Source organism: Mesoplodon mirus (assembly GCF_964341445.2).
Source record: "Mesoplodon mirus genome assembly, chromosome: 17".
Lineage (NCBI taxonomy): Eukaryota > Metazoa > Chordata > Mammalia > Artiodactyla > Ziphiidae > Mesoplodon > Mesoplodon mirus.
This window is the reverse complement of record NC_138993.1, coordinates 2,828,398-2,843,129: the sequence shown is the minus strand read 5'-3', so window position 1 is coordinate 2,843,129 and position 14,732 is coordinate 2,828,398. Positions and strand designations below refer to the sequence as shown.

The 14,732-nt window shown below is 47.0% G+C and overlaps 1 protein-coding gene across 1 annotated transcript in view; it reads right to left on the bottom strand.

Annotated features, from left to right (window-relative positions):
• Window positions 1-11,186: 11,186 nt before the first annotated feature.
• Window positions 11,187-14,732, bottom strand: part of TNFRSF19 (TNF receptor superfamily member 19) — a gene marked incomplete at its 3' end in the record, with an annotated part of 69,174 nt that continues 65,628 nt past the window's right edge. The window contains exon 9 of the mRNA XM_082602420.1: window positions 11,187-11,219. Coding sequence (XP_082458546.1) covers window positions 11,187-11,219 — 33 coding nt within the window. The remainder of the gene's footprint in view (window positions 11,220-14,732) is intronic.

Sequence of the window (14,732 nt, the reverse complement as noted above, 5' to 3'; positions counted from 1 at the left end):
CCGACACCAACCTCCTAGCTGCTGTCACCGCTGCAGCCTCTGCCCGTCACCCTGGCTGCTTCCTCCACACTTGCTGGTCTGGCACCTGCAGCCCACCCACAGGCAGTGGCCTTTCGTGGCTGAGAGCTCCTTCCTGGATGCCAGGTTCTGGGAGGTTCCGTGGGAAGCCTGGCCCGCTGCTTCCCAGCTTACTGCCGTCTTGCTGTCTGCACATGTGCATGTGTGCACCCAGGCTTGGGGGGTGCGCACCTCCATGCCGGCCCAGAGCAGTTTGCTTGCAGCGGTGCTGGAAAACCACCCCCGGCTCCAGGATGAAACACCGCGGTCTCCTTGTACCCCCTCCCACCTCCTCCTCCCTTACACACACCTCCTGGAGGGAACAAGGCCGCCAGACCACAGTCTGGCCTCAGTCTCCCTCCACCTCCAAAGAATCCCACGTTACTGTGGGGAGCTCTGAACCGACCCCCACAAGCCCAGATGAACAGGCAGAGGCAACTTGTCGACTGAAAAGGAAAAACGCACGACCTACAAGTTGCGAGTTATGCTTTCTTCGGGGACCTTGCTGCTGAGGACCATGGCCCAGGAGACAGCCTCTCAGATGCTCTGAGAAGCTTCTCCGAAGGGGTCAGGGAGGAGCCGGGATGCACAGGAGTTTTTGCCGGAAACAATCAAACATGTAGTGGAGCATCAAATGATGACCGCTAATCACAGAACACAGACATCGCAAGTTAATGATTTTCGTGCTTTTCTATGGATGGAAAGATGCGAGAGTCTGGGCTCGTCGAAATCCTTCCTTAGATCTGCATCTTAACTGTCTAGGGCCAGGGTCCTGTTTTTCTCCATCCTGAATTCCCTCAGGGTGCACCGTCCTGGCTGATGGTTTGATGCAGGCAACATTCCTTGTTTACTGGAAGGCAGGCAACATTTTCTTGTCCGAGGCCTCTTTCCATTTTGCTTGCAGACTCTTTCCACATCTAATTATACTGGTAATACATGTAGAGACAGTAATATCTTCCACTTATGGAGCACCTATTCGGTGATAGTTTTACATATTTTCTCTCTGATTTTTACTATATTCTTTCTGGAGAATTAGAAATCATCACCATTTTTTTTTTTTTTTTGCAGTATGCGGGCCTCTCACTGTTGTGGCCTCTCCCGTTGCGGAGCACAGGCTCCGGACGCGCAGGCTCAGCGGCCGTGGCTCACGGGCCCAGCCACTCCGCGGCATGTGGGATCTTCCCGGACCGGGGCATGAACCCGTGTCCCCTGCATCGGCAGGCGGACTCCCAACCACTGCGCCACCAGGGGAACACCCCCTTCCTTTTTAAGGCTGAATAATATTCCATTTTGGGGGTAGACCACGTTTTGTCTATCCATTCCACTGCGGATGGATAAACATTTTTGAGAGAGGAATAAAAGGATCAGACGACCTCCCAGGGACCCATGGCTGCTCTGGTGTTCCATGGTCTGCACACTTTTCATAGGAGCCTGGTGTTTCCGCCCCAACAGCATCCAGAAATAGTGGAGGTGCGGGGTATGGATCACAGCCAGGTCCTACTATTTTCCTGGGGTAACAGTAAAAGAAGGTTGGGACCCTGGGGCTTGAACTGGAAGCCACCAACGGTATGTGGCAGGTATGGAAGGTGAGCTTGGCTATAGGGGGCAGGGACAGTGCTGTGACATGAGGGGCTGTGCCCTTGTGGTGGCTGCTCTGAGTCTCCATAACCCGGGATTCCAACTTGAAGAACACAAGGGCCTGAAAGAACCTCTGATTCCTTTATATTATAGAGTAAGAAAAACAATCCAGAGAAGTGATGGGCCCAAGCTCCCTCAGCTGTTGGTGGCTGAACTCAGACTAGAATCTGGTCTCTCTGCTTTTTGTCTTGGTATTCATTATCATGAAGCCATTGCTGTCTTCCATGGATTCAGAGCCAGGAGACCAAGGATGGAGTGGGGATTCTCTGGGTCCACGTCTGTGCATTTGCAGAGTAAGAGGTGAATGGTTCTGTGTTTGGAGCAGCACTGAGATGGGCCAGGTACCCCCTGCAGGCCTCTCTCACTCCCTGGGGCAGCCTCCTCAGAACTCTGGGCTCTGCAGATCTCCAGGCTGAAGCTGCAGGACCGGACAATCTCTACGGTCCTTCCAGCTCCGTCCTGGGGCTGTAGGTGAAGCCAGGAGTCCCACGCCTTCATCCCACACAAATGCGGCCAGAAGCCCGGGTCCCCTCTCCCTGCACTGCAGTGTGGAAAGGGACTCCTCGGCTGCATCGCGTGACCAGGAGATCATGGCTCTGAGGGTTGGAATCCAGGGTTCACATCTCAGCTCTACCACTATTGGCTGAAAACCTTTTTACATGTTTTCTACTACTTTCTACCATTTACTGACTTTAAGGCTGGTTTTTACTGTCTTTGAATCTCCATTTCTTCATCCGTAAGATGAAGATCGTAATCCTGCTCGTAGGACAGATGTGAAAACCAAACGAGATAACGGATGTAAAAGTGCTGAATAAGAGATGAGCTGTTTTCAAATGTCACGTTATTATCAGAAGGTCCCCAAGCGCGGAATCTGGCTTTGAGCATATTCATCACTTCCGACAGAAATGTGCAGCGTGTAAGGTCTAGCAGTTAAGTATTGAGATTTTAAACAAGCCTTGAATATCCAGATAAATACCATTAACTTCAAAGACGTTCCTTAATTGGGCGATTCATTATTCTGATAATGTTGCTGTTACTTAAGATTTCTTTCAAATGCATCTTTTAGAGCTGCCTCCAGAGCCGGTATTATCTTTGGTAGAGGTAACTTTATCCATTGGATTGAATTTTGGTGAAAAAACAATATTTATACCCATGGAGCCATATAGACTTTTGACCATAGGGGCAGATCAAGCCAGATAAGGCACATGTGTTTAAAATGAGGAACACCTTCTACGCCATGAGCTTGTTATCCTGTGTGGCGGACTCTACTGTTCTGTTTAATGTAGGATTTTTCTAAAATTCAGGCTCCTGCTCTACACTAACAAATTCTACATTTTGTTTGAAGAGGTGTGAAAATTGACAGCTGAATTGGTTTGCTTATGAAAGGGCATGCTGGATTTTTAGGAGATGCCATTCCTGGGACCCAGAATCCCAGTCAGAGGGCAGCACAGAACTTGTGTTTAGAATGAAGACAGTGTTCCCCCAGAATGACTTATACGATCATGCAGGTGGGGTTGGCTTTTCGGGAAGGGAGAAGTGACGCCTGCAGGGACTTTGCTTTGGGTCTTGGGGAACAAGTTTCTCCTGGACTCCTGAGAATGTCCTTGGGAGCTGTGGACGACAACAGATGTTCTTGCTCCGATTCTGTCTTTGAGTCCCCAGAAGACCTTGGGCACTTTCTGTGCTTCACAGGAAAGCAGTGCCCACTGCCCGGGCTGCTGAAGAGGCAGAATAATTACAGGTTCTCTGTACTGAACCTCTTAGCCAAAGGGAACCACACTCGCTGGCTGTTTTGCATGTTTCACAACAAATGACAACAGTGTTTTCAGGCAAGCGCTCACCTCAGAAGTGTCATTTTGGCCGTTCCTCCAGAAGAGAACCATAGCTTTCTTTCTCTTATTCTCCCTGAACCAACGTCCAGTCATCATATCAAAACCAACAAGAGCCAGGCCTTTCCCTTCACGGACGAAGCCTCTTTGGCAGGAGGCCGTCTGCACAGTAGAGAGAAGAGAGAGGAGGGGGGAGACCGGATGGGAATTACGAGAAGGGAGGAAAGGGAGTGGGGGGCAAAGGGAGCTGGGCCTGAAGAAAAAGACGAGACGGTCCAGTGGTTTCCGAGCAGTGACCTCTGGGTGGTGTGACTCGGCCTTTAAGAACACCTGGGGCCCCTCGAGATTCTACGGTCTGCCCGAAAGAGAACCTTTCATTCATATTACGGCTCCACAAGTTCTGGTCACTGGTGTCTATGCAGCTTGGGGACTGACTGATTGATTAGTCTTTGGTCCTTGTATTACTCAGGTTTTCCCAAAGAAACTGAACCAGTAGGGTGTGTGTGTGTTGGTGGGGGGTGGGTAGATGAAGAGAGAGGTTGATTTTAAGGAGGTAAGAGATTGTGGAGCTGACGAGTCTAAAGTCTGCAGGTCAGGCCAGCAGGCTGGAGACCAGCGAAGAGATGATGGTACAGCTTGAATCTGAAGGCGCCTGGAAGCAGAATTCCTTCTTCCTCAGGGAGCTTCAGCCTTTGCTCTTCAGTCCTCGACTGACTGGACAAGGCCCACCACACCGTGGAGGGTCATCTGCCTGACTCAGAGTCTGCTGCTTCAAATGTTCATCTCATCTAAAAATCTCACCTAAAAAAAATGCCTTCACAGCAACATCCAGACCAGTGTTTGACCAAATACGTGTCCACCGTGGTCCAGCCAAGTCGACACGTAAATTAACCATCACCCTCCCCAACGCCATATCTAACTGGGATCCACTCAGAGAGTGACTGGAATCCACAGCGTTATGGGTGGTTGTCTGGTTTATGAGCTGAGAGAAGACATTCTCTCAAGGGGCCTCAGCTGGAACCTGACCTTCCATAACCTCCTCATCAAACTCACCTTCCAGGAAGGGACGACATCCGTAAAGGCGCCTTGTCCTAGGCTTGACAGCCGAGCGCAAGAATTACCGCGCAGGTTTATTAGATGTGCGATTCCTCGAGGGAATACAACGTTCACGGTTGGATGGGACTCGGCTGCAACCTGAGCTCCCCTTCTGGACGCGTTTTGGGTGCTCTGCGTGGACGGAACGGCGGCCATGGGCGGCCCAGGAGGCGGCCCCCGCGTTAGCTGGAACCTGCATGGCCGGGGAAAGGGGGGCCCAGACCTTAGGCCACGTGGTGAGGGCCACAGTGGGGGGACGGCAGCAACGGAAGGAGGCAGGCTTCCTCTCTGCAAGCTCACACGCGCGTCTTCCCTCCCCACTTTTGAATGGCGCATCTGAAAAAACACTGAATCCCAGTTTCTCTCCCTAGGCTTTAGGGACATTCGGATTAACACAGTCATTCGGCAGAAAACGGGACCCTTGGGTCACGTGACTGCAGCCGCTCCTCATTTGCTCCGCCCCCCGTCCCGCAACCCGCATGGGGTCGCTTCCCTCAGTGAGGGCGCAGGTTCAGGGAGGGCCCTGGGTTCTCCGTGCAGCTCCTCCCTCACCTTCCTGCTTGGGCTCCATCTCCAGCCACCTGACTACTTCTCTCTCCGGACACTTACCTGGGGTTAAAGTTGCCCGGGCAGATCTCCCAGCAGGGGTGCTGAGTGCCAGGGAGCCGACAGGCTGCACCGCGGGGACCAGGGCGAGCAGTAGGGAGAGCTGGGGGAGCAGGCGAGGCTGCACACAGGCTCCCCGGGCCTCGCTGCCCACCCCAAACCAGGGGGCAGCCTTCGAGATTTTCTGGGCCAGGCTGCTCGGCCACCCGAGGAACAAACAGCCACCGTGGCAGCGTTTCTAAGACAAGGGCGAGGGGCTGAGAAAAAACTGGCAGGCAGGATTTTCGCTCTCAGATGAAGGCGGCTGGCTCAGATCTAGAAGCGAGTGGACAGACGCCTGTCACCCAGTGGCCAACTCAGGCCAGGCGTCTGAGCAATGCTGCTGTGGGACATACGGCCACCCCGGGGCTGGGGAGTTAGTCCCGTCCCCAGCCGAGGCCTCTCAGGGACCGGGGAGTGCGGATCTGACCTTAGCAGGTGCTTCAGCTGAGCCCCAAGTGTGCACCTCGTGCTCAGGCCCGTCTCCGCTGAGATTGGAACAGGACAAAGGTGAGCCCCATGAGAGAAGAGTCTCAGCCCCGGTGTTTCCAAACAGGGACTGGCCATCTGCCTCTCCATGCACAGCTGGCCCATGCCCTGCTCCCAGCCAGAGGTCTAACTTCCAAGCTTCTGGAAGACTAGAGATTTCAGGGTTTTCAAGGCACATCACCCATCTGTTTAAAGGCAAGTAAACTCCCTCCAGGGCAGAGTCGACACCCCGGGCACCACACCAGGCCCTTGTCAGGCTGGAGCCTCGGCCTCCCCCCAGACCTGGTCCCACCGCTCCCAGAACAAGCTGGGCCTCTCCACATGCTGCTCATGGGGACCTCAGCCGTGAACAAGGGTCCCCAGCTTCCGTGCTCGTCCGACTGCCCACAGATCGTCGCTGCTCTCTTGCGCCTCAGAGGAAGCTGCACTCTCCTTACAATCGCGCCCCGTTTGGTAAATACTTAGAAGGCTTGTCTCCCGCATACTTAGTGTCTGCTTCAACCTCGGCACTGCATTTATGACCGAGCACATACCCTATACAACTATATACATATATCAAGATATTGAAGGAAGGAAGGAGGGGCTGACACAGGAAACAGCTTCTTCCCAGAGAAGACCTCTGAGAGGAGTTAGATTTGCGCTCAGATTTCAGGGGACACAGTTCTTACCTGATTCACCAAGGGGTGATGTGTACCAGGCTGTGGGCACCTGCCTCTCTCACCTGCAATTAAAGGATTGCCAGCCTATTCTGCAGACCTTCTATTGACTGTAAACAGTCAACCCAGGGGAGGAAAATCCCTCTGAAGGGCACTGCTGGCTACAGGCAACCCCAAACAAAACTGAGAGAACACAGCTATTTCTGTCTTAAGGAGGAATAGTTAATGCCATTAGAAACTAAGATAAAAAAGAAAGAATCCTCTGTCTTTACAGATGAATCATTGAAACCTGCTTCAGAAGACCACCCATGGTTCCAGAGAAAGTATTTTGCTGGTTAAGTTTTTAATGTTCAAGTCTCTTGGAAAGGCTAATTTGAAAGCAGCCAGAAATCACACTAGTTCAAATGCCACTGGTGGTTTATGAAAGGACCGGCCCTGGCCTGCTGAATCTCTACGGTAGAAACCTTGCAACCTTCCTCTGGCTGAAATGTGACATTAAGCAATATTCCTGAGAGCTGACGGCTGATTGGGACAATTACGTGTTTAGAATCATCCACCGGGTCTTTGTGAAATGTCTTCAAAATTATAGAAGATTTTGGAAATTCTCAGATTGCTGTTTAGCTTCAATATAACTGAACGATACAGTTAAGCTGTACTTTCCTACCTTCTTGGATGCCAAATACGTTTTTAAAAACTCAGACAACTTCTCAAGTTAAAATGGGACAAATGGACATATTCAGAATGACAAGTGGACAGCTGCAAACAGACTCATCATAGCTGTAATCATGCAAATGTGTCATCTGTGTGATGACAGAATACTTTGGGCCTCCTGTTAGACCCTCCTAGGATCTGAGCTACTTTCCTCAGAGAGCTGGTGGTCCCCCAAGGCCCCCTCTCCCAAGTCTGCATGGACACTGGGAAAGAGGAGAGAAGCTAATGAATGTCCTTCCCTCATGGAGTCCACAGGGACATTTAACACCAAGCTGGTGATACTTCAAATAACCTATTTTGGAAAAAGAACCTGAAAAAGAATAGATACATGTATATGTAGAACTGAATCACTTTGCTATACACCTGAGACTAGCATGACATTGTAAATCAACTATACTCTAATATAAAATAAAAATAAAATTAAAAAAATAAATGAGCCATTTTTTTCCAGGAAGTCTAATTCCTCTCAAAATCTAGGAACAGCTTACAAAGCTTTACTGAGGGAAGGAAGGGAAGGAAGAGGGGGGCGGAGAAGGGAGAAGGGGAGGAGCTGGGAAGAAACACGGGCTCTCACGGTGACCAGCACTGCCCTGTGCGCTTCCCTCACTCCCACAGCCCACCTCTCCCAGGAGAACGCCCCACTGACCTCAAAAGAGAATGAATGGAAAACTTCTCCTTCTTCAGACCTTTCCTCTCGGTGTCACAAAATGAAGGAAAAAAAAGAAAGAGGTCATGATAAAACCTTGATACTAAAGCTTCTCAAATAACTCGGTACATTTTTCAGTAGCTTGACCAGCCCGAGAGATGTAACCAGAGGATTCCAGATCTCCCTCCTAGAGTCTGAAATCCAGAGAGGGACACATGGGGAAAGAGGAGATCTTGGTGAGACCCTCCATGGAGAGCAGGAGGGGAACACATACCTGCATTCACACCATCAACCATTTTCTCACCAGACGTGTTGATAAGAGTACCAGGTAACAATTTTATTCACAAATTTAAAAAAAGGTCTTACAAAACTAGTTATGTAAGAAAACCAACATTTACAAATTTATCAGTTCCAGTATGCAAAATAGTCATGATAAGGTCTAAATTGATGCAAGCTGACTGCCTTAAACAATGATGGATATTTTTTCCTTTTCTATTTTTTTTTACAAGCACAGACAATAGTGCTTAACCTAGGTAACAGCAACATTAACACTTTATCTAAAGTAGAAAAATCTACGTTTGAAAAATACATTCCATATACACAAGATTAGAAAACCCCATGCCTTTACGTGGCTGTTCTCCAACCCTGAGCTCATCCTTGTCAGTGAGCTTCTGCAGTGCCGGAAGTCACGAGCACCTGCACTCCCAGCCCTGTTATTAGCTGATGGCCATTCCTGGCATCAGCACCCTAGCAGCTGAGTTTATCTGAGTTCTGCAGGATATTGACATGAACTGCCAACTGGATTGTCCTCTACGGCATTTACAAAGAGTGTAGACTATAACATCGTTGTATGTTTCCATAGCACATAGTAGTAAACTGTCTTCCTCTGGATAAAAATAACCCAGGATTGGGACTTGCCTGGCGGTCCAGTGGTTATGACTTCGCCTTACAATTCAGAAGGTGCGGGTTCGATCCCTGGTCAGGGAGCTAAGATCCCACATGCCTTGGGGTCAAAAAAACCCAAAACAAAAACAGAAGCAATATTGTAACAAATTCAATAAAGACTTTAAAAATAGTCCACAACAAAATAACCCAGGATTTTTCAAATGCAGTATCAAATGAAATCAATTTTTTAACCCTAAGTATTTCTCTATTGATCAAAAGTGATGTTTCAGGATTTGTGGCCAAAGTCTCATTCCCATCAATCTTAGCTTTCTCCTGCAAGGGTTTTTGCCTCTGAAGTTAAAGAGGGCTCTACATGTGGAAAATACACTCAGGTTACAAAAAGGAGCACAACCCCGGCCTACTCTGATCACCCCTCTGTCATCACAAAAGTGATCAGATTACAAACTACGGACGGCACACATGTGACTTACAGTGAAACTTGCATTTTCGTGGACCTCTTGTGATCAGGTCCTAAATACTTTACATATATTTCGTAAGGGCAAGTCTCAGAAGAGTTGGTGAGTACCAGAGCTTAGGAACCATTGGTCTAGGCTAAAAAAGGAAGAGAAAAAAGAAAGTCAATCAACTATGACTGGACACCAGGTAGACAGGAAAGGCTGTGCATTACCACAAAACCCTCTAATTTCCCATTTCAGTGAAAGGAACGGAGGTCACGTGCACGACATACCCTGAGCTCATGTCTGCACAGGGATTCTGAGCTGCGGATGGAGGGACAGTCCCAGCATGAGGAAAAGGCCTCGTGAGAGCTCACTACTGCAGGAGAGCAAAGCACGGGGCAGTAAGAGGGAAGATAAAAATGTCCTTGGGAAAGGCAGTTCTAATGCTCACTTTAAACTCTTTTTTTTTTTTTGGCTGCATCGTGCAAGCTTGCGGGATCTTAATTCCCCGACCAGGGATTGAACCCAGGCCCTCGGCAGTGAAAGTGCTGAATCCTAACCACTGGACTGCCCAAGAATACCCTCTAATGCTCACTTTACATGTCAAGTAGAAGACTGATTTGGAAACAACATATCTCAGCATTCTCTAACACAGGGATGTTCAAAGGTCTGTTTCTGTTTTAAGTGCAAATGGGACAGAGCTAATAGTCATCACTTAAAAGACAACAGCCAGAGCTGATCACGTACGTTCAGGCAGGAAAAAAATAAATTCTGCTCAAATGATTCCTCTCCAGGGCGCAGAGACGAGCAAACGAGCCATCCCCTGGTTCATGACTGAGCTGGGTTATTTCTGTCTCAGCTCTAGAGCTAATTCTAGTAGGTCAATACCAAGGTGGTAGCGGATGGATCGCCTTCATAGAAGCACCAGACTCTTAAATCCAGCGTCGTTGGGCTACGGTGGGAATTACTGTGCTGAAGAAGCTTAGGAGATTGGTGGGAGCCCTATGATATCCTGGTCAAACTACACGATGGCAGTTATAATCCATTCACCTAAATGCTGCCTACAAGCTGTGCTTTTTCTTCTGGTCCTAATATGCAGAGTCTCCTAAGACTACTCACCTGGTGTCATGCTTCAGCATCAGGGAAACCTGATATGTTGTCATTTCTAAAGCCTTTAGTATAAAATACGATGCAAATAAAAGGTCATTATCAATACCGATTCTCTATAAAAGAGAAATTCTGGATCTTTTAAGCTCAGTCCCAGGGACAGAAGGAACAAATGCTTCCACATCAATGGATTTTCATATAAATCTGCTCATCTAGGATGCGCACGCTAAGGGGTTTTTAACGCAGAGGGAGGGGCAGTCCTTTCCCAAACACACGCCCTAACTCAGGCCCCTCTTGTTAACTAATTCAGCCGCTGTTCACAAGACAGCAGCTGAGGCGAGAAGCGTCAATTCTGCAAGATTTGGTCTCTTCTGATTCCCAGTTAGGACAGCTGACATCATCTAATAAACCCAAGACTCAGGCAGGCCATGTGAAGTCAATTCTAACCTCCTATGCTAATTATTTAGAAGATGAAAAAGTGACCTTCAGGAAATAAAAACACTCCCTTTTGAACCCATCCTACCTAAAAACTAAGGTAACTCATCTGACGTTGCCTTTTCGTAGGATGTATGAAATTATTTCTGGAAAGAAAATGTAAATGAAAATGTATACTCCGGGTCTTCAGTCTTGGCAAACCACCTCCACCGTGAAAAGAAGCATGAATGCATTTCTGTTTCTCGTTATACCCCTAAGCTCGGTGGCTGCAAACTTGGCCCGTCAGCCTCTGAAGTCAGCCTGTAGCGTAGAAGCTTCTGGTGTAAGAAAGATGCAAAGTCTCAGAAGTGCTTGGAGTGTATTCCTTGAGGTCTCAGCTTACAGCTGGTCTGGCTCAGAAGCAACTGGTTGAAAGGCTTAAAATGCCATCAGTGTGGTTCAGATTTACTTTCTTCCCCCAGAAGCCACGCGAGGTCCAGACGGTGCTGAGTCCATAAGCAGAGGAGGGGCTGCCCTTTGGGCTCCATATGACGCTTCACTGCAGAAAGAAGCAAGTCCTTTCAGCCTCCTGAAACGGTGACAGAGGGACAGCTTTGAACACAGCACCTGACAAATTAAAGCCTTAAACTGTGACTGTAAAAATTTATGGTGCTTAGCTTTTACTAATTGTACACATGAATTTTATAATATATGGACAAGAAGTTCCTGTAAGGGTGTCGCAATATCAGGGACCCATGTGCTCTGAGAATAAAAATAAAGATTTCCTAACAGCCCACAGTCACTCCATATGTGCAAACAGTCCTTAAAAGATGAAAAAGTGCCCCAAGCAAACTATATCAATGAACAATTCTTTTGCTGATTTTCAACTTCAGTCAAACATTTAAAGCTCGTTTCTGTGTTGCACTCCTTTAAAGCAATTGTAGGTAAAGATTTTAGGATTCTTTAGTCTATTCTTTAAAAGAACAAAGATGGTTAATAATTAATGCTATTCTTAGTCTTTGAACTTAAAACTTCTGTGAAGCCATTGGAGAAAGTTTAGAAAGAGTCTGGAAATGAGACTGCTCTTATAATGACCTCCCTGGGATACTCACACATACGTCACAGGGCAAACGTCCTCAGGAGAGAGCAGCCTTTAGATCTGTCCCTTATCACAAAAGCACAGTGACCTCACTTTGGGAGGGGCTGAGGCTTGGGTCACCTGCGTGTTATTGTACGTGAGTGAAACCTTCATTCACGCGGTAACCCTTCATTAACTTACCACTAATTTGGCATTAGTGACATATCAGACACATTTACAGAAAAAAATTTTTTCAAAGGTCTAAGGAGATTATCTAGAAATAGAAACTTCTGAGGTTCTCTCAATAATAAGATAGTTTTATCAAATATGTTGATCAACTGATATGATAATAACAACCATATTAATGCTACCAGGGAGGAAAATTATACTTAATTGGCCAATAAGGAAAGAATAGAGATTTTGAGAGATTGAGAAACTAGAACCCAGGTCATCTCATATCTTTTCTACCATCCCTTCCATTATTTCATGTTGACATTTAAAATGTGGGTTAAGAAACACCACCAAAGAAAGCTTTTCCTGTTATTAAACAGGCTGGCTTCATTCTCCCAAATATCTTAGCAAGTGATGCCTCAATATCTTAGTCCTGGTTCCCTTCTGGGAAGGTGTGTTTAGGGAACATTTGATTAAAATGGAATCATGCAGACTAAAGACAGTCCTCACTCCTATTTGCTTTATCCTGAAACATACCTATCATTATCAGACTCTGGGTGGCATTAAACTACCCACAGGAAGACTACCGTGTAAAAATAAATTTTCGGAAACAAATGCATCACACATTAGAAATCTGAGCCTCACACCAAATACAGACAAAAGTCCCTTGGTGCACTTGGCAATAAATCGAATCATCACACTGTATACCTTTAACTTATGCTATGTTATATATCAATTACATCTCCATAAAGCTGGGGGAAAAAGAGTGAATAGAGGTTAAAATACAAGTGAGTGCCTGGGTAGGAGTTTAAAGTTTCACTGAAAATAAAACAGAAATAAATTGTTTAAAAAGGGGTGGGGCTGTTTTGGCAACAGCTGCCCTCATCCACCCCCCAAACAGAAACCCCCAAACAGAAAACAGTGCCCTCCTGAGTTAGGAGTGAGCCCACATCAGGGGCCAAGCTCACTGTACTTGAACTTGAGGAGCCAGGAGTCCTGCCCTCTGGTCCATTAATAGAAAGCTTCTGAAATCAAATTCTTTGCAAGAGGTAAGTTCAGTAACTACAACTAAGAGAAGTGTTTTTCAGAGTTTAGAAAAGATTCTCGCTTAAAATGGGCTCAAAATAGTATTTGCTATTTTTAATTATATGGAGAAAATGGAAATGATTTACATTTTAACAATCCCTTTCCTGAATTCAGGATGTCTTATTTAGATTTGCCAAAATTATCTAATAGTTATAAGACAACACATCTTGGAAAGCCTATAAAAACCCTTCATTAATAAATTACATGGAGTGGGGCTTCCCTGGTGGCACAGTGGTTGAGAGTCCGCCTGCCAATGCAGGAGACACAGGTTCGAGCCCTGGTCCGGGAAGATCCCACATGCCGTGGAGCAACTAAGCCCGCGCGCCACAACTACTGAAGCCCGCACGCCTAGAGCCCGTGCTCCGCAGCAAGAGAAGCCACCGCAGTGAGAAGCCTGCGCACTGCAAGGAAGAGTAGCCCCCACTCGCCGCAGCTAGAGAAAGCCTGCGTGCAACAATGAAGACCCAACGGAGCCAAAAATAAATACATAAAATAAATAAATTTATTAAAAAAATATTTGGTGATGTCCTTAGCCACTGAGAATTACCTCAAAAATAAATAAATAAATTACATGGAGCAACCTGAATGTAACATTTCCTCATTCATCTTATATGTCATTATAACTTTCCATCAGACTTTGAGTTGAAGGTATCTTTATGTAATCATAATTACCTTGACAACTATCTTTGAAAAGAATTCATGTCCTGATGCACCAATCTTACATACTAAACTACGTTTCTACAATTTTGCATCCATGTAGCTGGGACAAAAGGGCTCATCCACCCTACCTCCACCTCCTCAATAACATAGACAAGGAAAAGGGCAGGCTGAGTTGCTTCTGACACGACTTGGCTTCGAGATGCTTTATTCCTTAGTTTTAGAATTTACACCACAAAATTGGGGACAAGCTACAAAATTAAGATGAGCAGTAATTCTATTTACTGACAATACTCAGAAGAACTGCAGCTAGTCTGATGGTGGCACCGTCCAGAGGTCTGTGGGCCACGTCCATTCTGAGACCTATATGCACCTAGGCCAACTCTTAAGTCTTTTCTTATTATCCTCATGAACAGTGTGAAAATTAGAGGCCGGCTCCAAAGAACAAGGTCAGTAAGTGACCTTTCCCAGCTACAGAGGTACGTAGTCTGTGCTTTTTAAACTGCCTAATTTGTTTGATTTTCCTCCTTTCATTAATCTCTTCTGCATTTCCGTTATTATGAGAAAGCCAACATCGTTTTTTCTCCAAAGCCAACAAATGTTTTCAGTACAGAATTCCCTGTACATGCTTTATAGATTTTCTTCATAGTTAAAAAAAAAAGTACTGCAGATTTAGATGCATATAAACCCACATATTTGTTCTTAGAAGGAACTATCTCCATCCACACTGACTTTAGACTCTTTCTGATTTTATTAGACAAAGACAGGACGTCTCAAGGAAAAAGAGGTGCTTTCCAAGAGCCCGCGCAGCTTGCTTGTGGCTCATCGGCCACGTCCCTGATCTGGGGCAGGAGGACCAAGCATGAGAGCAGCCCTGTCTGTGCAGAACGGGGCTTGCGGGGCCTGGGAGCCCCTGTTGCTGTGACTCTGCCCTTTCATACTCAAGGCCGGCATCATTCTTCCAGAAGAACGTACACCAACAACGTATGTGCTCACATTCAGGGAACGCTTATACACATTAAGCCAAACTCAGCAAAGGCCACCTCCTCACCTGGAGGAGAAAGCAGGGACAGGGCCCAGGTGCCCCGGGGTCAGAGCCCATCTCCCTTC